The sequence below is a fragment of the Asparagus officinalis genome, chromosome 5, assembly GCF_001876935.1.
Source record: "Asparagus officinalis chromosome 5, Aspof.V1, whole genome shotgun sequence".
Taxonomy (NCBI): Eukaryota; Viridiplantae; Streptophyta; class Magnoliopsida; order Asparagales; family Asparagaceae; genus Asparagus; species Asparagus officinalis.
In genome coordinates, this window is record NC_033798.1 from 39297458 (window position 1) to 39323431 (window position 25974).

Genomic DNA, 25974 nt, shown 5'->3' on the forward strand with positions numbered 1-25974 from the left:
ATTATTATTATTATTATTATTATTATTATTATTATTATTATTATTATTATTATTATTATTATTATTATTATTATTATTATTATTATTATTATTATTATTATTATTATTATTATTATTATTATTATTATTATTATTATTATTATTATTATTATTATTATTATTATTATTATTATTATTATTATTATTATTATTATTATTATTATTATTATTATTATTATTATTATTATTATTATTATTATTATTATTATTATTATTATTATTATTATTATTATTATTATTATTATTATTATTATTATTATTATTATTATTATTATTATTATTATTATTATTATTATTATTATTATTATTATTATTATTATTATTATTATTATTATTATTATTATTATTATTATTATTATTATTATTATTATTATTATTATTATTATTATTATTATTATTATTATTATTATTATTATTATTATTATTATTATTATTATTATTATTATTATTATTATTATTATTATTATTATTATTATTATTATTATTATTATTATTATTATTATTATTATTATTATTATTATTATTATTATTATTATTATTATTATTATTATTATTATTATTATTATTATTATTATTATTATTATTATTATTATTATTATTATTATTATTATTATTATTATTATTATTATTATTATTATTATTATTATTATTATTATTATTATTATTATTATTATTATTATTATTATTATTATTATTATTATTATTATTATTATTATTATTATTATTATTATTATTATTATTATTATTATTATTATTATTATTATTATTATTATTATTATTATTATTATTATTATTATTATTATTATTATTATTATTATTATTATTATTATTATTATTATTATTATTATTATTATTATTATTATTATTATTATTATTATTATTATTATTATTATTATTATTATTATTATTATTATTATTATTATTATTATTATTATTATTATTATTATTATTATTATTATTATTATTATTATTATTATTATTATTATTATTATTATTATTTTGACACTAGAATACAACTTGAGGTATTTAGGGCATGTTTGGTTCTTCTTTGTTAACCACATGAAAGCTGTTTGTAGCTAGAAAACAACTAGACCTGGTAGCTACAGTAAATTTCTTTTTCAAACTTCTTTCAGTTCAACTTTAAAATAGAGTTAGGATATTTCAAATGATAAATTTAATAAATATTAATAATTAGAAAGCTTTAAAATTAGTATGCAACTATCACATAGGAACATTCTAGTAAAAATTGTCACATTTACATGATCAACGGTAGTAACATACAAAATTTAGCAACTTTATGATATTATTATTATTATTATTATTACTATTTTGGCACTAGAATACAACTTGAGGTATTTAGGGCCTGTTTGGTTCTTTTTTGTAAACCACATGAAAGCTACTGCAGCTAGAAAACAACTAGACCTGGTAACTACAGTAAACTTCTTTTAGTTCAACTTTAAAATAGAGTTAGAATATTTCAAATGATAGATTTAATAAATATTAATGATTAGAAAGCTTTAAAATTAGTATGTAAGTATCACATAGAAACATTCTAGTAAAAATTATCACATTTACATGATCCACGGTAGTAACATACAAAATTTGACAACTTTATGCTATTATTATTATTATTATTATTATTATTATTATTATTATTACTACTACTACTATTTTGGCACTAGAATACAACTTGAGGTATTTAGGGCATGTTTGGTTCTTTTTTGTAAACCACATGAATGCTGTTGCAGCTAGAAAACAACTAGAACTGGTAACTACAGTAAATTTCTTTTTCAAACTTCTTTCAGTTCAACTTTAAAATAGAGTTAGGATATTTCAAATGATAAATTTAATAAATATTAATGATTAGAAAGCTTTAAAATTAATATGTAAGTATCACATAGAAATATTCTAGTGAAAATTATCACATTTACATGATCAACAGTAGTAACATACAAATTTTGGCAACTTTATGATATTATTATTATTATTATTATTATTATTATTATTACTATTTTGGCACTAGAATACAACTTGAGGGATTTAGGGCTTGTTTGGTTCTTTTTTTGTAAACCACATGAAAGCTACTATAGCTATAAGACAACTAGACCTGATAGCTACAATAAAATCCATTCAAAACAGTTCATTTTGGTGAGAAGGCTATCGTAGCCTTCTATTTGCTCAACCGAACGAGATAAATGTGTAAAAGGTAATGTAGCCTAACTTTCGAGCAAAAATAACCCAACCGAACTGGACTTCAAAGGGTAACAAATGGGAATCCATACGGTATTTAAGTGCATTACTATTTTTGGTTTAGAGTCCAAAGATTGAGCGCTTATACTTATGACTTGTTTAGATGGAGGATAGAGAGGGGAAGAGAAGAAAAATATAATTTTTAACATTGTTTGGAAGTTCATTTAAGAGGATAGGGGAAAGGAATTAGTAGAATTTGGACTAAAATTTTACACTTGAAATTGGGGTGGGTGTAATGAAGGGGAGGGGAAGGATTCCTTCCCTACCGAGGCCTGTTTGGATTTGTAGGGGTGAAGGAAAGTTAAGGGAAACTGAGTGAAGGGGGAAGGGAAGGGAATTCCCTTCCCCTTAGTTACACCCCAATTTAGGGGTAACAATTTTTATACTATTAGGAGGTGAACCAAGGGGAACTAGGGTGAATTAACTTCACCTCCTAAGTGTTCCCAAACAAGGTGAATGGAGGTGAATGGTTCCCCTAACTTCCCTTCACTCTCATTCCCCTCAATCCAAACATGAATGGAGGTGAATGGTTCCCCTAACTTCCCTTCACTCTCATTCCCCTCAATCCAAACAAGCCCTAAGAGCGTGTTTGGATTTCGATGGGGTTAAGGGAAGTTAAGGGAAACTAGATGAGAGAATAGAAGGGAAGAGAAGTGAGTTCCCTTCCCTTTGGTTACACCTCAATTTGAAAGGTAACAAATTTGATACTATTAAGGGGTGAACTAAGGGCCTGTTTGGATTCGTAGGGGATGAAGGGAAGTTAAGGGAAACTGAGTGAAGGGAAGGGAAGGGAAAGGAAGGGAAGGGAAGGGAATTCCCTTCCCCTTGGTTACACCCCAATTTGGGGTAATAATTTTTATACTATTAGGGGGTGAACCAAGGTGAATGGAGGTGAATTAACTTCACCTCCTAAGTGTTCACAAACAAGGTGAATGGAGGTGAATGGTTCCCCTAACTTCCCTTCACCCTCATTCCCCTCAATCTAAACAAGCCCTAAAGGAAATTAGGATGAATAACTTCACCTCCTAAATGTTTCCAAACAAAGTGAATAATTCCCCTAACTTTTTTCTTCTCCCTTATTTCCCTCAATCCAAACAAGACATAAGTTATCTCCCAAACACACTGTTGAGCTTCAAGCTCCACTCCACTTCGATCTTCGATCTTCGATCGTTCCATTTCTCCCTCAAACTGGCTCCAATAACCATGAATTTCTTCAAATCCGTGTTCTCAGAAGATCTAGAACCCTCGGATCCTCCAAGACGGTCTGAATCGCCGTTGGATTCGCAGAACGAAGAGCTCGATCAAGATCAAGAAGCAGCGGAAGCACCAGAGACCCCTAACCCTAACCCTAACTCACCATCTCGAGGAGCGTGGAGCTTCGGCGGTCTGATCAAGACGATAGCTTCGAGATCCGAGTCCGTGATCGAGGCCTACCGCCGAGATCTCGGGGAGTTCAGCACTGGGCTCAAGAACGAGACGACCGTGTTCAAGGAGGTCGCCTCTCGCGCCGTCCGCGATCTCCCCGGATCTCTCGAGATCGGCGCCTCGGTGGCTCAGGAATCGCTCGAATCCGTCGGCCAGGCGATCGACGATTTCGTCTCCCAGGGTAAAGAAGCTCTCGGGTCCGTTGATTCCGATTCGGGTTCGCAGGATCCGAGCACGGCGGAGGCGAGCTCGAACTCGCAGAGTTTCAACAGTTCGAAGAGGTTCAGTAGGTTCGAGGTTCAGGTTCTCGCGATCCAGAATGATGTGAATACGTTCACTGAGGAGCCGGAGGATGGTGAGGATTTCGAGAAGTGGAGATCTGGGTTCAGGTTGGAGGAGAAGGAGGAGGATATTGAGGGGTTGTTGTATGAAAATGGGACTTTGGAGGGGTTTTTTGAGAAATTTGTGCCTGAGGTTTTGAATGGAGAGAGTTTTTGGGCTCGGTATTTTTATAGGGTTTACAGGTTGAAGCAGGCGGAAGATGCGAGGGCGAAACTGGTTAAAAGAGTGATTGCAGGTGAGGAGGAGTTGAGCTGGGAGGTTGATGATTCTGATGAAAGTGGAGAGGAAATCAAGGAAGAAGGAGAAAACGTTTCGGAGGAAGAAGTTATTGGGTCCTCAGCAAGCGAGGAAGAGAAGCCGATAGAAGAAACAGCAAAGGAAGTAAGTGTTGGGACCTCAGAGAAACCTATAAATGAAGCAAAGAGGGAAATTACTGAGACCTCAGAGAAAAATGAAGGAGCAGTGAAGGAGGAAGTTGCTGAGACTTCGGAGGCTGTACAGGAAAGGAAACCTGCAGAGGCATCTCAAGTTGAGAATTTGAAGGCAGAGAAAGTTAAATCCAGTGGTGACGATGGTTCAACTTTGAAAATAGAAGGTAAAATGGCTTCAGAATCAAAATCTGAACCTAAAGAACCGGGCAAGGATAGTGGTTTTTGTGTGGTCTCGAGCCAGACAGCAATGCAAGAGGAGGATGATCTTGGCTGGGATGAGATTAACGATCTCGGGGAACATGAAGATAAGGACAGGATAGTGGATGGATCCAGCGGTATTCCTAAAAAATTGGACCTTCGGAAGAGGCTAAACGTCGCTGAGGACGATGAGGATTTGAGTTGGGATATTGAAGATGATGATGAACCTGCCAAGCCTTGATTGAGGGTATAAAGATTCTGCCTTTATCTAATCAGTTCTGCCATTTGAGGTTCTCCTGCAAGCATGTCAATAATCCATCTTTTATCTACTCTACTAACTTCATGTGAATATGAATTGTATGCCTCAATGGATTAAAGCTTATAGGTCATTGCTAGATTACATACATTTACATGTCCAATTGTGTTGTGCTTTTCAGTTAAATTTTTTATCGTTTTTTAACTAATAAGTCAAAACTCAAGCAACATGGTAACTGTTTGGTGCTAAACTTTTAGTTTCTTGCTTATAGCTTTTGTTACTATGTTCACTACCCTATTTGCAAACAAAAAAGTTTAACTGCTGTAGTTCATCGTCTGCAATTTTATACGCTACTTCCCATCTTTAACAATTCCTGGTCAGATAGCAAAGTAATGATTAAAGGGATATAAATACAGTAGATAGTTTTTAAAGCTTGTCATTATTTAAGACTCGAAGAGTGGACTTAAGTTTCTCTCTCATTCAAGTCTTGTCATTTCCTTGAGTACACGACCTTGTTAAGGTCAATAATTTTCTCATTAACTCAGAGGCATTTACAGTTCTCGTCCGCTCATATTTATATTTGTATACTCTTGCCTTCATCATCATTACCGATTTATTTGTATTCATTGTAATTAATAATTTTATTGTTATTCAATAGTTAGGTTGCAGATACTTCTGCTATTGAGCTGATAATGGATTAAGTGCCAATAGAGACCACCTTTAGTATCAGTGTTTTGGAATTACTAGACCGCTAGTCTTTTTGCAGGAAGAATCTTGAGGGCAAAATTTTTTAATTTTTATCCTTTGTTTGGGTTTTTTCCTTTTCTTTTTTGTTGTTGTTTGGGTGGGTGTGTTTGTGTGTGTGTGTGTTTGTGTGTGGGTGGGTGGGTATTTGTCAAAAAATAAAATATTTCCTTCTTTTTTCCGAGGGTAAAATAGTTCAAAAGATTCACTCAGGGGTCTATTTGTCAAAATACAGTTTTCTTTTTTCTCTAAGGGTAAAATAGTCGAAAATTTATCCAGGGTTCTTGTCACACCCCGAAATTGTAGCGAAAATTCATTTATACAAGTTACGCGACAACAGCGACCCATGCACAAGACAAGTCTCATGCACGAGTCAAGCCTGTCACTTCATATCACATAGTTTATCTCAAAAACATTTATAAACCTGCTGATGTTAGAAGTTTCAGAGCAACTATATATATGTATATAATCAGTACTTACAACTCACAAGCTCACAGTTATAAGCATTTTACTAAATAAAGTACATTATTGACTATTGAGTTTCCTGAGGTGGATGCACTAGCAATTCTAGATCTCATCATTTCGTTCATCGTTTGATTAAGATCCTTATCTTCGTTAGGAGGGGTTTGCTCATTACCTGAAGCCATATCTCCCGATAAATAATAAAATATTTGGGTCAACTATTATACAAGAGATAATTTCTAGGCCCATCACATATATGCAATTCAAGTAATTGTAAATTCAATCATTATCCAAACAGTAACACAAATCGATTACAAGCCAAAAGTATAGTATTGATATTTAACTTTTCGGTACATACACATATGCGAGTACATGAGTTTAAATATATGCATGTTTTTCTACCAAAAGTCTTGTATGGTAACTAAGAAAACTCATGCACTGTTCTTACAAAATTGTGCTACAGGGCTAAATTCTACTCTGTTGAGGAAGAGGAGTTGCTAGAGTTAAATTCTACTCCGTTGAGGAAGAGGAGCTGCTAGAGCTAGACTCATCGGTTGGCTCGGTCTCCTCCGAGCCCTGGCTACTATCAAAGTCAGACATTGGATATGGATTGATACCACTAGTCCCCCATCCTTCAAGATCGAGGTCTGCACCAATACCCAAGATATTCGACTCACCCTCAGAGGAGGCAAGTCCTTGGTCATTATTAGAAATCTTGGCTACATGAGACTCCATATCGGAGGGATCGGATGAAATCATAATGATTTCAGAGGGTGAGGACTCTATGAGAATAACTTCTACCACTGGCTCATCCTCGTCAAAGGGAATAGTCTCGGACTCGGAAGAATCTACTGGTATGATCGCTACTGACTCTATATCAGATGAATCTGTCATCTCACGATCAGCCAAAATCTCCTCTGGGTCAGTCTCGTCAGAATCGTACTCCTAATCTTTTTGGCTGGGTTCCCAAGAGTTGTCTATTGAGGTTGTATAACTAGAATGAGTGTCTGAGGAACCGGTTGATGAATGTGTCCCTGTCATCCCTATTTGGAGTACACAATATATTTCACATATCGATACTTCGGAAGTTCATCCGAGATCCAAATGCGATCGTTGAGTTGTCTCCAGTGGAGCTCAAGCCATGCTTGACCTATGAGGAAATACCAGAACGTATTGTGGATCATAAGAAACAAGTACTTAGGCGTCGAATAATTAAATATGTGAAAGTTCAAGTGAAGAATCACTCGGAAAGATAAGCCACTTGGGAAATGGAAGATTCTATGCGAGAGAGATATCCAGAGCTCTTTCGAGATATAGGTATGTTAAGTTTCAAGGACAAAATTTTTTATTAGGCGGGGTGTGTAGTAGCCTAAGTAATTAGTGTTTTAAAAGTGGAATAGTGGAAAAAAATTTAAAATAAAGATTAGGAAGACTAATTAAGGGGTTTCTTAGAAATTCACCCCTAACTCTTGATTAACTGTCACATTAGTGTTTTAATGGTTAAAAGTCATTCGACGATTTGGACGGCACCTCCTCAACAGAGGAATATAAGAGGAAAAAAAACTGCCACGAAAAAAAAAGAAGAAAAAAAAATTCCTCTCATCCTCAACCAAACTCTCTGGGAGCTAGATAAAGCTCGTGAAGGGAGAAAAGAAGACCAAGATAACAAAGCACTATCCCAATCATTAAGGTATAAACCATTTTCAAATTGCATAGTAAATTCTAGTAATTTGAATCAAAATAGGATGAGTAAAGATGATAACTTGTTATGATTATGAAGCTAAAACTAGAATTTGCAAAAGAGATTTTTTTGTGTGTTTAAGATGGCATCAGAGCCTAGGTTTCGACGTTAGAAGCCTTGTAGGGCATGCTAGCATAATGTATATGCGCTAGATGAGTGTTATCGTATGGATCAATCATGTGTAATATATATTTGTATACATATGTACATACGTGCATGCATATGAATGTTTGATAGTAAGGTTTTTACATATTTAAGGAGGGTACATATGGAATTTAGTTGACCTTATATCATTTTAGAATTTTCTAATATTTCTTATTACCTGTTTTTTTATTTTATTAATTTTATTTTTGTCCTTTTATTTTAGTATGCTGATGGATGGTCCATCTTTTGTAGGATGGCGGGACACATTCATCAACCAGTTCCAGACACTCATTCTATCTATACAACCTCAATAAACAACTTTTGGGAACCCAACCAAAAAGATTTGGGAGTACGATTCTGACGAGACTGATCCAGAGGAGATTTTGGTTGATCGTGAGATGACAGATTCCTCTGATATAGAGTCAGTAGAGATCATACCAGTAGATTCTTCTGAGTCCGATACTAATCCCTTTGATGAGGATGAGTCAGTGGTAGAAGTTATTCCCATAGAGTCCTCACCCTCTGAAATCATTATGATTTCATCCAATCCCTCCGGTAAAGAGTCTTATGTAGCCAAGATTTCTAATGATGACCAAAGACTTGCCTTCTCTGAGGGTGAGTCGAATATCCTGGGTATTGGTGCAGACCTTGATCTTGAAGGATGTAAGACTAGTGGTATCGATCCATAACCAATGTCTGACTTTGATAGTAACTAGGACTCGGACGAGACCGAGCCAACCGAGGAGGGAGGAGTCTAGCTCTAGCAGCTCCTCTTCCTCAACGGAGTAGAATTTAGCCCTGCAGCACAATTTTGTAAGAACAGTGCATGTGTTTTCTTAGTTACCCTTTCGATGTATGTAGAACTTTTGGTAGAAAAACATGTATATATTTAAACCCATGTACTTGCATATGTGTATGTACTGAAAAGTTAAATATCAATATTATACTTTTGGCTTGTATTACCGATTTGTGTTACTGTTTGGATAATGATTGGATAATGATTGAATTTACAATTACTTGAATTGCATATATGTGATGGGCCTAGAAATTATCTCTTGTATACTAGTTGACCCAACCATTTTATTATTTATAGGGAGATATGGCTTCAGATAATGAGCAAACCCCTCCTAACGGAGATAAGGATCTTAATCAAACGATGAACGAAGTGATGAGATCTGGAATTGCTAGTGCATCCAACTCAGGAAACTCAATAGTCAACAATGTACTTTATTTAGTAAAATGCTTATAACGGTGAGCTTGTGGGTTGTAAGTACCGATAATATACATATATATAGTTGCTCTGAACTTTTATCATCAGTAGGTTTATAAATGTTTTTAAGATAAACTATGTGATATGAAGTGTTAGGCTTGACTCGTGCATGAGACTTGTTTTGTGCATGAGTCGTTGTCGCGTAACCTATATATATGAATTTCCGCTGCAGTTTCGAGGCGTGACAGTTCTACCTGGCAAAATAAAAGTAGAGGATGGTAAGTTCAAAGCAGTGATACCACATGGATCTACCCGCAATTGACCCCATCATACTTATGTTCAAAGTATTTGTGCGTGATTTAACAAAATTGTTCTCCTCTGAAAGACCTTCAAGTGCTAATGCTTCAACTTATCATAGCTAGTCAATGACTGCTAAATGTTCAGATTACAAACTAAAATTGCTAGTCATTTATTTGCTTTGACTATACGTAGGTTGTATTGATCCCCTTCACACTCAAATGTACAGTAATCTTTAAGTAGATCTGACAGAAGCCCAAGCGTGGACCTCTGCCCGAATGTTTGAAGAACAATACTCCGATACAAAACTCAGGGCTCATTAATGTCATAGGTGAGAACTTTTTTTTAAAAAACATATTAGGTTGAGGGGGTTTCTTGAAAAACATGGTATAGATGAGCAGGGTTTCTTGTACGTAGTCTACCCTTTTTCTAAATGCAAGTTAGTGTATATTTATTGTTTAACCAAGTGAAAAATATTGTATATTAGATGTTGCACTTTGCTTTGGTACCCATATAAAACTGTTCAGACAATTGTTTTGAGGGATGATCGGAGAGGATTGGAGGATTACTGCAATTCAGTTCATAGTGTCATATTCATTCTGCTGCAACTTCAGAAAAGCAATGTTCATTACCTAAACGGACAGGTTTTTGGCTTAAATCTGGGAAATTATCCCAAATTGAGAAATGGAGTTTGAGAATACGATCTAACGCTTGCGTGTAATAACTATGTAACAACCCCTGAATATTTAGAAATTATTCCGTTGGACATAAAGGAAGAAGAGACCATAGTTATACAGAGAAGTTTGTAATGAATGATGTAGGTTTGGGGGCAAATATTAACACAAGACCCGGAGATAAAATGTCCTCACTGTACCACCTTTTTGGTCTCCTTTTATATTGTTATAATACTATCTGTTTTATGTTAATAAACCATAAATATAGGGGTTACTTGTTAATTTCAGGGTTTAAGGTCTGTAGATGTACTTTGCGTACTTTTGGGATCAAATACTAATGTAGGCTTCTAACTAAATGTAACTAAATATGTTGGTTTACTTTTGAGGAGAACAGAGCATGTAGCACGCATCAGCACGCGCCGTTGATTTTAGGGATAGTTTGATTTTGTGCAAAAATAAATTGTAGCAAATTTTATAGCGACAAACGTCACATGCGTTTGCTGTGCTTATTTTCTGCAATGTTGCTGAGGATACATTGAAATATAAATCCGGTTGTGGTATTTAATTCTGCAGCTTAGTTTTCACACAACACAACAACCCCTTAATGGAATGCGTCTGTGTCCCTTGTATGCGGTTCGGACTTCAGTGACAAAAATATTGCAGTGCTGTTGAGAACGAATGGCTGTTGCATGGGTAAATAGGAGGAGGGATGAACAGAAAAGGCGACACGAAATCAACGAATGGCTGTTGCATGGGAGTTTCGGCAGTGGCGGATCCAAGGGCAAAAGGTTTACTCTTGTGTATCATGATGGAAAGTTTTGAACAATAGAATTGTAAGTGTATTTCATTCTTCTCTAATTGAGGATTTTTACTTCATCTGTGTTATTCCCATAGAAAGTACACTCAAATTTCAGAGTGCTACTTAATTTTGAGAGTTTGGAGTTCAGAAGTTAAGTGGGTTAGATGGAATTACGTACATTATTATTTTTGCAACTGTCGTCCCACAATCATTCCTTTTCCTTGATTTTTTGCTTTTCATAAATAAAAAAAAGAAAAAGAAATGAAGAATAGTTACATCTCCTGGATTCTAGATCGCAATGGGTATATTCAGGCAATGGAACCACGGAACCAAGAATGCGAAGTTGCTTCTTGATCTTTCGTTAGTAACATAATATTCATTTGTTTCACTCGTTATAAACCAATTCTTCGTGAATATTTGTTCCAACAACCTGAAAGCAGTAATCAGATATTTATATGTAGATTTTCATCTCAGATTATTCAAATACATGGCCTGCGAAATTAAAACCATCTACAAATCAACAAGAATTCAGTTCAAAACGACGACAGAGGTACAACACCCCCATTAATTACTCTCAACTAAAACCTACACATTTATAACCAAGCTCCGTCCTTCGAGGGAATCCTGATCATTTTTTAACCCACATCTCTCTCTTAAACCACCTAAAAACTCTTAAGCAACATACACAAAAGCAAAATCTCTCTCGTCTACAATAGAAGCACTAATATACTCATAAGCTACTCACAACATTACAGCCTTCGCCATTGCTCGATCTCTATAGTTCCTAAGGAAAAACTCCAGAGCGTAGAGACTTGATCACATTGCTTCTATCGGCGACGGTGATGAGTGGAGTCTCTTCTTCTGGATACGCGGAGGGAGATGCTTTGTATACTATTTAAGGCCCACTGTCGGTTGCAGGAACACACTGGTTGTAGAAATGGCGAGCACAGCGACGAAGACCGCAGGAAATGACGAAAGAATAGGTTTGAGTGCTTTGCGGTCGACCGTGTGTGGTGCAGCGGTCGACCGCAAACGTGCACAAGGCTGAGTTATGTTCTGTATCAGGTCGCGGTCGACCACGCGTGGCACAGCGGTCGACCGCAAAAAGTCCAGAGACTCAGGAAAGTTTCTGTCGTTTCCGCGACTGGCACGGCGGTCAACCGCGACTGGCGCGGTGGTCGACCGCGAGTCGGGTCTGCAGTTGGGTTTGGTTTTCTGACCCATTTTGTTCTGAGTTGATATATAATGTTAATCCTAATTAATTAGGGTTAAGTAAGGACGTTTTGAGCAGTCTTTGAGAGGGGATTGTTGTATCCGATTGTGGGAGATTTGTGAGAGATCTAGAGGCTTTGTTTTAGGGTTTATTTGGTGAGATTTGTAACCCTATTTGTATTCTCTTGATTTCTAATAGTAAGAACTCTCACTTTCTTGCCCCGTGGACGTAGGCAACTTGCCGAACCACGTAAAATTCATTTGTCTTTCTGTGGTATTATTTTTGGCTTATTGGTTATGATTTATCTCGCTCTTGTTCTTGTCATTCGAGTTCCACCGTGCACAACAAGTGGTATCAGAGCTTCAGGTTTGGCTTGAGGCTTGTTCGAAGGATTCGGTGAAGGATTCATATTTGAAGAGTTAGATCGACAACATGGGAGAAGCAAGTACACCAGGTTCGTCTCTTACGAAGGCGATACAGAGTCTTGAGCATCAATAACACCAAGATTGATGTTCCGAAGTTCGACGGCAAATTCAATTTTAGTTTGTGGAGGTACCAGGTGATGGATGCATTGGATGCACAAAATTTGGAGGAGACTCTTGAGTTACAAGAGAAACCCACTGATATGGAGGACAATATTTGGAAGAAGATGAATAGTAGGACTTTTGGAGTTATTCGGTCATGCTTGACGTCGGATCTTATTTATGATGCAATGAACGAGACGTTGGCGAAGAGATTGTGGAAAACGTTCAATGAGAAGTATCTTACAAAGAGCATTGAGAATCAGCTTCACTTGAAGAAGAGGTTTTATCAGTTCAAGATGAAGAGGAGAGTTTCCATTAGCGAGCATGTCAACAATTTCACGAAGCTACTTTCAGATATGGCCAATGTGGACATCATGGTTGAGGATGAAGACAAGGCGATGCTACTTTTGTGTTCGTTGCCGGAGGATGATTTTGGTACGTTCGTTCTCACTATGATCAATGGAAGAACTACTGTTAGCTATAAGGAGGTGACTTCGGCGTTAGTGAATTATGAGCTGAGGAAGAGTGATGTTGAATCTTCCGAGAATGCATCAGGAGATGCATTAGCAGTTCGAGGCCGTGATCCAAATCGACGTCAGTTCAACCGCTCAAAATCGAAGAATAGGGGTGGCCATAAGAGTGTTGGTAGGAATCAATGTCGTTTTTGTAAAGAAGGACATTAAAAGATTGATTGCCCAAAGTTGAAAGACAAAGCCGAGAAGAATAAGGGGAAAACTGTACAAGCTTCAGAAGTGAATGTTGCAAAAGGTGTTGGTGAACATTCAGATTCAGATTCTTCGGGCTATTCGTGCCCTTTACTACCATTGGTTTGCTATGCCGACTCTACGGAGTGGATGTTGGATTCAGGAGTCATATATCATATTTGCCCTAGGAGGGATTGGTTCTCCAGCTTTGAGGAGCTGAAAAGAGGGGATGTCGTGCTTATGGGGAATGACAACGTATGCCCTATTGATGGTATTGGTTCAGTCTAGATCAGGATGCATGACGGTGTGGTGAGGGAGTTGAAAGAAGTGAGGTTCGTGCCGTAGTTGACGAATAACATCATTTCTCTTGTTATTTTGGAGGCAGCTGGTTATCGGGTGACCTTAGAGGATGCTACCGTGAAGGTCACGAAGGGTTCTATGGTGGTGATACGAGGAGTCAGGGAAAAATTTCTATACTACTTGAAGGGCAAGACCGTTATATGGGGGTCTGGCAGCTTCTATCACTACAGAGGAGGACACTACCGCCTTATGGCACATGAGATTAGGACACACAGGTGATAAGTTCCTGCAGTCATTGGCGAAACAGAGGCTATTGAAAGGTGCTAAAACCTACAAGATGGAGTTGTGTGAGCATTGTGTACTTGGGAAGAAGACTAGAGTGAAGTTTGGCATCGCTATTCACAACACCCAAGGTATATTAGATTACATTTACACAGATGTTTGGGGCCCTTCTAAGAACACATCACTTGGTGGGACCAATTATTTTGTCACTTTCATTGATGACTACTCCAGGAGGAATTGGGTATACCCTATGAAGCATAAACATAAGGTCCTGGATATTTTTGTGGAGTGGAAGAGGAAAGTGAAGCTGCAGACAGGTAGAAAGGTGAAGACTCTACGTTCAGATAACGGTGGAGAGTATAAGAGTGGACTATTTTTGTAGTTTTGTCGGGATCACGACATTAGGCGACGCTTCACAGTTCGAGACACACCGCAACAGAACGGGGTGACTGAGAGATTGAACCGTACATTGCTAGAGAAGGTGCGATGTATGATGACGCAGAGTGGATTGCCTAGATCCTTTTGGGCCGAGACATTAGTTTATGCGAGCTATCTCGTGAACAGGTTGTCGTGTATTGTGATACAGGGGAAGACTCATTTGGAGTGTTGGTCTGGTTCGGTAGCTAGTGACTATGCGTCACTTCGGATATTTATGTGTCCTACTTATTACCATGTTAGTGATGGTAAATTAAATTCGAGAGTGAGAAAAGCAGCCTTTGTAGGATTTAGAGATGGAGTTAAAGGCTTTAAGTTATGGAATCCACAGGACAAGAAAATAGTTATTAGCAGAGATGTCACATTTGATGAGGTGTACATAATTGTAGGCTGTCTAAAAATCACAATAGATAGCTTATTCAAACAAGCTCCGACAACGGAGGTCACAATCAGACGACTTCCCAATCACTGCATCCACAACTCCACAATTGCCACAAACGCGACCTCACTTCTGAGATGATTGATCTTGATGGCTGTGACAACAGCATGGCTAATATCATAGCAACTATTAGAGATGCTGATGAGCAGTGGGATGATTTCAGAAATAAAAGGTTGGACTTAGTTGGTGAGTTGCTTGGTAGAGAGCTGAAGGCCAATATTCATCTTTAAGACACTATGGATGTTGATTCCCGTCTAGCTCCCACAACGAAAGCTACAATCAAATAGCTTTCGGGTCGATGATCGAAACATACAGTCGAATAGTTGCTTGGTAGAGAGCTATGGGCGAATATTCATCTTTAAGACACTATGGATGTTGATTCCCGTCTAGCTCCTACAACGAAAGCTACAATCAAATAGCTTTCGGGTCGGTGAACGAAAGTTGCGAATGGAGGGCTTTTCACATAGATCGAGAAGAGTTACAATTCAACGACACTTCCGACGACGGATGAAAACTCTATTCAGCAGTCTTCACAATCTACAGTGAAAGTTACAATCTGACGACTTTCACACTCCACAACAGCTAAAAGCCAGGATTACTGAACAACGGTCCTTGCAACGCTCTACAGAAGAAGTTACAAGTCAAATGACTCCTTCTGAAACGCGGGTGTCATCCCCGCGTCATAACTTTGGAAATGAAGCGACTGCGCGGTGGTCGACCGCGTCGGGTCTGCAGTTGGGGTTTGGTTTTCTGACCCATTTTGTTCTGAGTTGATATATAATGTTAATCCTAATTTAATTAGGGTTAAGTAAGCGACGTTTTGAGCAGTCTTTGAGAGGGGATTGTTGGTATCCGATTGTGGGAGATTTGTGAGAGATCTAGAGGCTTTGTTTTAGGGTTTATTTGGTGAGATTTGCTAACCCTATTTGTATTCTCTTGATTTCTAATAGTAAGAACTCTCACTTTCTTGCCCACGTGGACGTAGGCAACTTGCCGAACCACGTAAAATTCATTTGTCTTTCTGTGGTATTATTTTTGGCTTATTGTTATGATTTATCTCGCTCTTGTTCTTGTCATTCGAGAGTTCCACCGTGCACAACAAGTGTATCAGAGCTTCAGGTTTGGCTTGAGGCTTGTTCGCAAGGATTCGGTGAAGGATTCATATTTGAAGAGTTAGATCGACAACATGGGAGAAGCAAGTACACCAGGTTCGTCCTTACGAAGGCGATACAGAGTCTTTGAGCATCAATTAACACCAAGATTGAGTGTCCGAAGTTTCGACGGCAAATTCAATTTTAGTTTGTGAGGTACCAGGTGATGGATGCATTGGATGCCCAAAATTTGGAGAGACTCTTGAGTTACAAGAGAAACCCACTGATATGGAGGACAATATTTGGAAGAAGATGAATAGTAGGACTTTTGGAGTTATTCGGTCATGCTTGACGTCGGATCTTATTTATGATGCAATGAACGAGACGTTGGCGAAGAGATTGTGGAAAACGTTCAATGAGAAGTATCTTACAAAGAGCATTGAGAATCAGCTTCACTTGAAGAAGAGGTTTTATCAGTTCAAGATGAAGAGGAGAGTTTCCATTAGCGAGCATGTCAACAATTTCACGAAGCTACTTTCAAGATATGGCCAATGTGGACATCATGGTTGAGGATGGAAGAAAAAATGGCGAGCACAGCGACAAAGACCGCAGGAAATGATGAAAGAATAGGTTTGGGTGCTGTGCGGTCGACCGCGTGTGGCGCGACGGTCGACTGCAAACGTGCACGAGGCTGAGTTCTGTTCTATATCAGGTCGCGGTCGACCACGTGTGGCATGGCGGTTGACTGCTAAAAGTCCATAGACTCAGGAAAGTTTCTGTCGTTTTCGCGGTCGACCGCTCCTGGCGCGGCGGTCAACCACGAGTCAGTGTGCAGTAGGGTTTGGTTTTCTGACCCATTTCGTTCTGAGTTGATATATAATGTTAATTCTAATTAATTAGGGTTAAGTAAGGACGATTTGAGCAGTCTTTGAGAGGGGATTGCTGTATCCAATTGTGGGAGATTTGTGGGAGATTTGTGAGAGATCTAGAGGCTTTGTTTTAGGGTTTATTTGGTGAGATTTGTAACCCTATTTGTATTCTCTTGATTTCTAATAGTAAGAACTCCCCCTTCTTGCCCCGTGAACGTAGGCAACTTGCCGAACCACGTAAAATTCGTTTGTCTTGCTGTGGTATTGTGTTTGCTTATTGGTTGTGATTTATCTCGCTCTTGTTCATGTCATTCGAGCTTCGCTGCGCACAACACCGGGGACCCCACGACCATTATGCTTGCCTGGGCTCGGGTCCGTGGGCGTAAACTGCAGTGAGAACATGATGAGCAGACCACGAAGAGATAGAGACCATGAAGGAACTATAACCCTTGAGGCACATAGGCGAGATAGCTCCTGGGCGTGAGCCCTTTTGAAGCTGGTGTTGTGTGCGGTGCGGAAGCGGGACAACAAAACGGGCGTGCTTCGAGAACCAAATCAAAAAAACGTCGAGATAAAGGCTAAACAAATCAAAACAACAACATAAATCCAAACACAATAGTTTTATGTGGTTCGGCAAATTGCCTACGTCCACGGGGCAAGAAGGGAATTGGGTTTTCACTAATAGAGAAGAAGAGTACAAACTGAGATTACAAAACGCTCAAACCAATCAACTAATCTCACCAACAAATCTCTTAATCTCTCCAAATAAACCCTCAAACAATTGATCAGAAAAACTCTCCTTTTTCTGTGCTCCAAATATCCCCAAACCAATCTCCAAACAAAAGCCCAAGAAACCCTAATTCGTATGTTGGTATTTATAGCAAACACCAAACCCAAACTGAACAGGAAACTCAAACTCCAGCGACAGAGACCAAATTCACCTACAGGGTCTCACGATCGACCGTGGCGGTTGACCGTGACGGTCGACCGCGCCAAGTCCAGGCACAAACCCTGGATCCGTGCACGATTGTCACGCCCCGCTTCCCAAAATACCGGGAAATTGGAACGTGAACAAGCCCGCGACGTATTAGATTGAGAAGAAATATACACTACCATTTATTTTTTTTCTTCTCAACCTAATACACTAAGCGTGTGGAAATAAATACAATACAAAGGCACAGGTCCCCAATCACAATCAGCAAGAATATAATAGACAAACTCAGAATAAAAATATCATATCACAAATGGGATAACATCCGAGACATAATATTCGGGTCAACATTCCCTTATACAAAATGAACAAATGAATACTAGAGAAATATAATATATCGTTCAAACTGAAATGGGAAGTACTACAAGAGTAAACGGAACCATCAACTAATAAATGGAAAGAATAGGTTTCGACTCCTTCTTCTGCTCCGTCTACAGGGTACTCCTGCTGAGAATCCTCTGGCTCCTGCTGAACCTGTTCTTCCTCTAAGTCTGACGTACACCAGAGACACGGCAAGACCCCACAAAAAAATAGAACAAACAAAAACCAAAGCGGAAATCGATACGATAATAGAAATGATAAAAGGACGTGCAACTGGAAATTCAACAAAATCAATCAAGTAACGAGTCGATCATGTAGCTAGCGATCAGAAATCATCCAAGTCACAAGTCATACAACTAGATGGACTTAATACTTAAAAATCTACAACTCGAGACGTAGTACGTCGAGCGAAATAATCCAAACAAGGAAACCCTTATGTATATACCATATGTCTTAAATTGTAGATAATTAAATATTAATCCTGATCTAGGTATGAAAAGAAAACAACTGGTCTACATCTCACAAGAATCTAAAATCATCTAAATAACGAGGTCATGTAACTAGCCATCCTATGTCATCTCCCTGGACCACGTCTCACTAGAGTCAAAGTTCACATTATCGGATATCTGGTTAACAACCACATCTCACTAGTACCTCAGACCCACCCCAGTGCGAAACGTTTCACTGGTGCGTACCTAGAAATAATCAATAATCATAATATCACCGCTCCTTAGACCCACCCAGTGCGAAACGATTCACTGGTGCGAGCCTGGAAATAAATAATAAACACATCCCAAGTCCAAGTCAACAACTCATATCTCACGGATCACTATAGTCAAGCAATACTCGCAATTCTCAACTATAACGATGTATAAATGCTATTAATATTGTGTATCAGAGTTGGGAATCATGAATGTGAACGAGAACAACAGTGCAAGATGAACTATAAATATCAATTCCATGAATATAATTCATTAAATTCTGAGAATAATCCATTTAATCATGTTAAATACGCTAATCTTAAGTTTGAGCATTAAAACAATTAGTAAAAGTGGTTAAACAATTATTTCCAGTTAATAATCGAGATAACATGATAAAAACCACTATTATTAACACAATTAAATTAAACAGGAAGTAACAGTCGAGATAAATAAGAAAACAAGGCGAGAGGAATCTTGCGTGCGAGTGCGAGGCCAAGAGCCTGATGACGAGCGGTGGGGCCGATGTGGACGCGGTACAACGGAACTGAAGCGGGTACAGTCGACCCCGGGTCCGAAGTGAGCGACGACGTGGCTGCAGGGGCGGCTCTGAGTTGATTCTGTTAAAACTTAAACAGAATGCTTTATGGTCGAGCTCTTTTGTTCTGTTCAAGAAAAGATGCTTGTCTCATGAAAAATTAGGCGTAAATGAGGGTATGTATTGTAATATTTGCTAAGGAAGAACCTGAGGAGGAACACCCATTTCAAGGAACAATGGACCCAAGATAAAACCTCCTCCAAGGCCTAGCAAGCCTCCAACGATACCAGCTAATACTCCAAAGCAACAGTAAAGAGTAAGCTGGTGTACTTTCCAGTTCACTTCTTGGTTTCCTCTAGATGCAATAGCTCTTTTCCCTTTGCAAAGGCAATAAGCTTCATAAATGGTCACACCAAGCGCAATAGGCACCTGCATGATTATACAGTTTTAAGAATTTGCGATTTGATCCTTGGTAGAAAATGATTTTTTTCTCTCTTTACAATGCCTAACATATCTTGTGGAGCCTTGCCCCTTAGTGCAACTTCATACAACTACTACAAACATTGTTAAATTAGAAAATAGAGCATCCAATAATGGAGGTTGTGCGTGGTTGTTTTTGGATCTGACTTTTTGGTTGATATTAGTACAAGTCTTAGAGTTTTGAGCAGGGAAAAAGATTCAGATAGCTAACAGTTTCGAATTTATCCATTCATTTCTTCCTGTGCTAATGAAGTCCATCTGATTATATTGCTTAATTTATCTTCTCTTAATTCCCTTGTGCATATAAATGACAATTGACGGATAGGTATGAGTTAATAGTTCATTCCTATAAATAAACTATCAAGAGAGAAATAATTGGTATAATAGTCACTGTTAATCATATTGGAGAGGGTGCATCGCGTTCTATCTTTTGACAGCTCATTTTGGCGAACGATTTGTCGGTTCACATCCAATATCCCCTGTGTATGTATCTGGTTGGTATAATGTTACATCTCACACATCCAACCTTCTACAACTTGCGTCATTAATATATCTATTGCGAAGCTCGAGATCGCCAGCAGCACCGCCACGAAGCTCGAGATCGCCAGCAGCACCGCCACGAAGCTCGAGATCGACGTCCCCTCTCAAGGTGCAGAGTTAAAACCGCTGAGCCAGCTCACAGATCCCTCTCTCTCTCCCCAAAAGAACACTGGTGCGCCCAATTCTCCCCCAAATCTCAGATCGACGAAATGCCCAGCGACGAAGACTAAAAGAGCCCCAAATCTCCCCCCAAATCCCACCATTTTGTCGATCTCTCTCAGATCTCGAGATCGACGTCCCCTCTCAGAGGTATTATCCTCCCGCCTCCCCCATTATCCTAGCTCTCTTCTTCCTTAACTACTTCAACAGCAAGAAAAGCTATCCACACGGATAAGAGCACTGTCAGCTCTTTCCAATAGATATTGTCTTTGACTGGTACCTGAAAACCATTGTGCTGCCTGTTAGATGTAATTTTTGAGTAAGTTAACTGAAAATTATTAATACTTGCCTCTTCATCTGATGAAGCCTTGAGTTGCATATTGGCAGTTGAACCACTCGGAATTGGCTTATATTCTAGCTCTGGGCTCTCTGAGATCGAAAGCAAGGTATCTATTTATTCAATTTTCTCTACTATAGTTACAAGATATTTATATAATGTACGTATACATATGCGTAGAGGTGAACGCTCATGTATACATGTCCCATATTTTTTGAAACTGGTATCTTGTGTTTGTGTCAGTGTTATATCCCATTATGGTGTCTTGTATTGATAACTAGGATTTCTTCAAAACTGCTCTCATGGTGTTATAACTTAAACAAAGTTTGAAATTGACAGTGCTCTTATCCGTGTGGATAGCTTTTCTTGCTGTGTTATTACGCTTATGGCTTTTTTTTCAATTTTTTCTTCTTTGCATTTTTTTTACAGCAAAAAAAGTGTTCGGAATGGGAGAATCAAGTGCTAGTGGAATTGAAATTTCTGCCAGTACAGAAAATGCTCCTAAGCCACTACTCGGAATGAAATTTAATACTTATGAAGAAGCTTATAACTATTATAACCATTACGCATTGTTGATGGGTTTTGGAATAAGGAAGAGCACGGTAAATTACTCGAAGAAGACAAGGGACGTGCTGGATAGAAAGTTTGTTTGTGATAAGGAGGGCTATAGATCTAATAGAGACAAGATGGAGATGCCTTTTCGGCGAGAGACCCGAGTGGGATGTAAGGCAATGATGAGAGTTAAAGTATTAGAGGACAAATCGTGGGAGGTCACGGGGTTTGTTGAAGAACATACAAATCATGTGTTGAGTAGTCCAGACAAAGCAAAGATGCACAGATCACACCAACAATTCCATAAATCTCAAAGTTGTAAAAGACTTATTGAGAGTCTGCAAGAAGAAGGAATGCCTCCATCCACTATTTCTCGCGTCATTAACGCAACCACTGGAAGAGAAGGCGAATTAGTGACACCACAACAGTGTATTGATCACATCAGATACCAGAGAGTCAACAATATTGGCCATGAATGCATATCTATCATAAAACATTTTCAGAGTTTGACAGCGAATGATCCAGAATTCTATTTTGCAATAGAAGTGGACAGTAGTGGACAAATGAGGAGTGTTTTCTGGGCTGACGGAAGATCAAGAGCGTCTTATTTGCAATTCAGTGATGTTGTTGTGTTTGATGTGACATACAGAACTAATAAGTTCAGTCTTCCATTTGCTCCATTTACTGGTGTGAATCATCATAGACAGTCCACTTTACTTGGTTGTGCATTATTAGCTGATAAACAAGAAGATACCTTTGTCTGGTTATTTCAAGAATGGCTGAAATACATGCATAGGGTTGAACCATGTGCTATTATAACAGATCAGGATAGAGCAGAGCGTCTTATTTGCAATTCAGTGATGTTGTTGTGTTTGATGTGACATACAGAACTAATAAGTTCAGTCTTCCATTTGCTCCATTTACTGGTGTGAATCATCATAGACAGTCCACTTTACTTGGTTGTGCATTATTAGCTGATGAACAAGAAGATACCTTTGTGTGGTTATTTGAAGAATGGCTGAAATGCATGCATGGGGTTGAACCAGGTGCTATTATAACAGATCAGGATAGAGCCATGTGTAATGCTATTCACTCTGTGTTTCCACTGACAAGACATCGTTATTGCTTTTGGCACATGCAAAAGCACATTACTGATCATTTGCCTACTTTGGTTTCTCGTTATGGTGAACAGTTTCAAAGGTATTGGGGCTTATGGTGTAATAGTTCTTCAATTGAACAGTGTGAAGGACATTGGTTAGAGATGAAGGAGAAGTTTGATATAAATGAAGAAGAGGATGGATGGTTGCAAACTGTTTACAAATATCGAGAACATTGGGTGTCATGTTATTTGAAGGACACTTTTTTTGCTGGAATGAGATCGAGCCAAAGAAGTGAAAGTATTAATGCATTTTTTGATGGGTATGTTAACTCACAGACTCAATTACACGAGTTTGTATTACAATATGAAAAAGCATTAACTCATCGTCGCTTAAGTGAAGCTCATGAAGATTTTAAGAGTCTTAACACAAAGCCTGTCATGCTCCTTGGACATCCGATTGAGGTCCAAGCTGGAGAAATGTATACACGCAACATGTTTGATGTGTTCCAAACTGAATTCAAAGGATTTGCTACAGAGTTTTGTGAAGAATTGAGCAAAGATGGGGATATTATTGAATACAAGATTTGTAAGTTTGCAGATAGAGGAAAATGGGAGGTGGTTACTTATGAACAATCCAGTAAGATGCAATTCATTTGTACTTGTGCTTTGTTTGAAACTAATGGTGTTGTATGTAGACATATATTGTCGCTAATGATGGCTAGCCAAATTTCTTCATTACCCGGTCATTACATCCTACACCGTTGGACTATACATGCTCGACATCGTAACATTGGGGTTGGCAATATTGTATTTGGAAGAAACCTCACAAGCTGTGAAGAGAAGATTAATTTGTTGAAATCTTGGGCTTTAAGAGCAAAATTCAATAATGCGCTCGAGCTTGCATTTGATTCAGAAGAGAGGATGCAGAAATTAGATAATGTGTTAACAAAATTCATAGAATCACTTGAAGAAGAAGTTAGAGAAACAGAAGATAATCCTCAGATTTCAGCACCCATTTCACATACAATGGAGCACATTCCTCAGATTACAGTTCGTGATCCTGAAAAATCTGCAAGGACTAAAGGTCGACCACGCAATGCCACTAGAATTCAGTCAGGCTTAGAACAAGCACAACAAAATAAAGAGAGGAAGAAGCGTATATGTAGCAGATGTGGTGAACTCGGGCATTATAGAACTAGCTGTAAAGTCAACCTCCCAAGGTACAATTACTTTATTTTTCATATGTAGCTTTTTTGTGAATTTCTTATATGTTTAGTTTTTTTCAAGTTTGAATTTGTCCTATATCATGCACAATATCTGATGATGTGGTTGATTGTTTCATCTACAGGTGAAATTCGGGTTGCTTTTCAATGATGATAGGTGTGCAAATGTTTACTTTCTTGTAATATTTCACTTGTTGTGTGTTGTTTTCAAGAAGATTCTTGAAGAAGTATTTCCGGTGCAAATGTTGCAGTAGTTGTTGAACAATATTCGAGCTGCTTGTGGTTTGTAATTTGTATGCTACTATTCTGAAGCTTATGTATCTATGAAGCATATTGTCCTTTTCTTTATTAGATATTTAATCTCAATATGGATTGTGTTTGCCAGATAATATGATATGATATTGCTTGGTTTGCTATTGTACAGGTGGAAATTCCATACTTATTATACAAACAATATATGCAAACAATATATGCAAGTTCTTGGAATATTTACATGTTCTCTCTACTTATTATTCCAAAATATTATACAAACAATATAAGCAATCAGTGTCTTAACCTCTGAAGTATTATACAAATTGCGTACCAGGTGACAGTGTAGATATCCAACTTCCAGTATAAATGAGGTGGAAATGGTAAACAAGTACGCGACAAAGGGAAGAGAGGGGAATAGAGGCGGCAAAAAAAGAAAAAAAGCCTGCTCCATCGTCAATCAGTTGAGTGCTCCCTCTGCCAGAAAACCATCAGGTTTTTAGCTCCTCAAACCTCTTGAGAAGGCTGGACCTGTAAACTTCAACTTCAGCATGCTCACTGGAAGTTGGAGTGGAATTGACGATAGGAACTGCACCAGCTTGATGTAAAGCAGACTTGATTAGACAAAACCAACACACAATTGCGATTGTATCAAAATCCAAACCAAGCATTGTATCAAAATCAGGACATCTAACACAGATTACTAGTGACAAAAGGCAAATAGCAATTTAACATGCATTGTATCAAAATCCAAACCAAGCATTCAGAGATCATCACACTTGGAATTACTAATACAAGTGCTTGGAAGGATCTTAGTGAGCTTTTATTTAATTCATTACAGACTTAACGTTGATAGTTACTGTAATGACCAGCGACGAAGTTTTTGAATTCAAAGAATATTCTGGCCGCATCCGATCAAAATTCAAAGTAAAAAGGGCAAGAAAAAAAAAGGAAGAGAAATTACCGCGGTGGTGGATGGGGTCACGACCGACGAAGTTAGAGAGAGGGCGATGGCCGGTGGCGGTGCGCTGCTAGGTCTGGGGTCACCCGCGACGGAGAGGGAGCGGAGAGGAATCGTGGCGGCTCTTTTAGTCTTCGAATGTCGGGGATCTGAGAGAGATCGACAAAATGGTGGCGCTTCGTGGCGCTTCGGTGCGGTGGTGCTGGCGAACACAAGCGCTTCGTGGTCGCGGCTATGAGAGTGATCGACGTTGGGAGGAAGAGGGATCTGAGAATTGGGGGAAGTGGGTTTTGGTTTTTTGGGGGAGAAGGAGAACTGGCTTTTGGGTTTTGATTTTTTGGGGAGAAGAGAACATTGCCAGCGGGGTTTTGATTTTCTCCCTTGATATCCGCGATGTTTTTTTCATAAAAGCCCAGGCAGCGCACCAGTGGGAGAACTGGCCAGCGCTCCTACAGTATTCTCATATATATATATAAAGTATATTAAGGGGATTAGGGTTTAGAAATTTAAACGAAAATAATTAGAATAAATAATTTTGGGTACTTGAAAATTAAATTAATTACAGAATAATTATCTATAATTAAAAACGTACATGTTGTACTAATAAAACAGTTGATACGAAACAGTCAAAATATACCTATATTGTACAATTAAACGAGAATAAAAGTATATTTACTTACATTTAAAATCCAATAATTAAGGGATAATTATATACACAGTAAAACATACCAGTTATACTAATACGACAGATAATATGTAAAAGTAAAAATAATACAACAAATTATACAAATAATACATAATTAATAATACAATGTATTATACGAAAATATACGTAATAATAATAATAATACCATGTATTATTCAAAATGATACATAATAGTATCGATAACACAAAGGATAAATTCTAAAAATTTTTACTACACTAAATAAATTTATAAATATTTAAATCATTTAAAT

At 37.8% G+C, this 25974-nt stretch overlaps 2 protein-coding genes across 9 annotated transcripts; both read left to right on the plus strand.

The window, feature by feature from the left end:
* On the plus strand, window positions 3380–24084 carry LOC109842795 (BSD domain-containing protein 1-like). Of its 8 annotated transcripts, none has more exons than XR_002247395.1 (3): window positions 3380–4932; window positions 10787–11046; window positions 23933–24084. XR_002247395.1 is itself a non-coding variant. In XM_020411680.1 (3 exons), exon 1 carries the CDS (start codon window positions 3493–3495, stop codon window positions 4924–4926), a length of 1434 nt encoding a protein of 477 aa, XP_020267269.1. In that variant the 5' UTR covers window positions 3380–3492; the 3' UTR covers window positions 4927–4932; window positions 6611–6645; window positions 8819–8994. The 8 variants fall into 8 exon arrangements, 4 of the variants coding, with proteins under 4 accessions (XP_020267269.1, XP_020267270.1, XP_020267267.1 ...); XR_002247396.1 differs by lacking the exon at window positions 23933–24084 and adding an exon at window positions 9735–9870 and having other exon boundaries at window positions 10787–11182; XR_002247397.1 differs by lacking the exon at window positions 23933–24084 and adding an exon at window positions 9769–9870 and having other exon boundaries at window positions 10787–11182.
* LOC109841736 (protein FAR1-RELATED SEQUENCE 5-like) lies at window positions 21380–23936 on the plus strand. Its single transcript, XM_020410681.1, has 3 exons — window positions 21380–22248; window positions 22344–23804; window positions 23933–23936. Exons 1-3 carry the CDS (start codon window positions 21380–21382, stop codon window positions 23934–23936), a joined length of 2334 nt encoding a protein of 777 aa, XP_020266270.1.

Excerpts from the sequence above, each read along its gene's own strand:
- LOC109842795 (XM_020411678.1), top strand. The coding sequence starts at position 3,493 with ATGAATTTCTTCAAATCCGTGTTCTCAGAAGATCTAGAACCCTCGGAT.
- LOC109841736 (XM_020410681.1), top strand. The coding sequence starts at position 21,380 with ATGGGAGAATCAAGTGCTAGTGGAATTGAAATTTCTGCCAGTACAGAA. Across the intron at positions 22,249-22,343 it reads CAAGAAGATACCTTTGTCTG|TGATGTTGTTGTGTTTGATG; the intron begins GTTATTTCAAGA and ends TTTGCAATTCAG.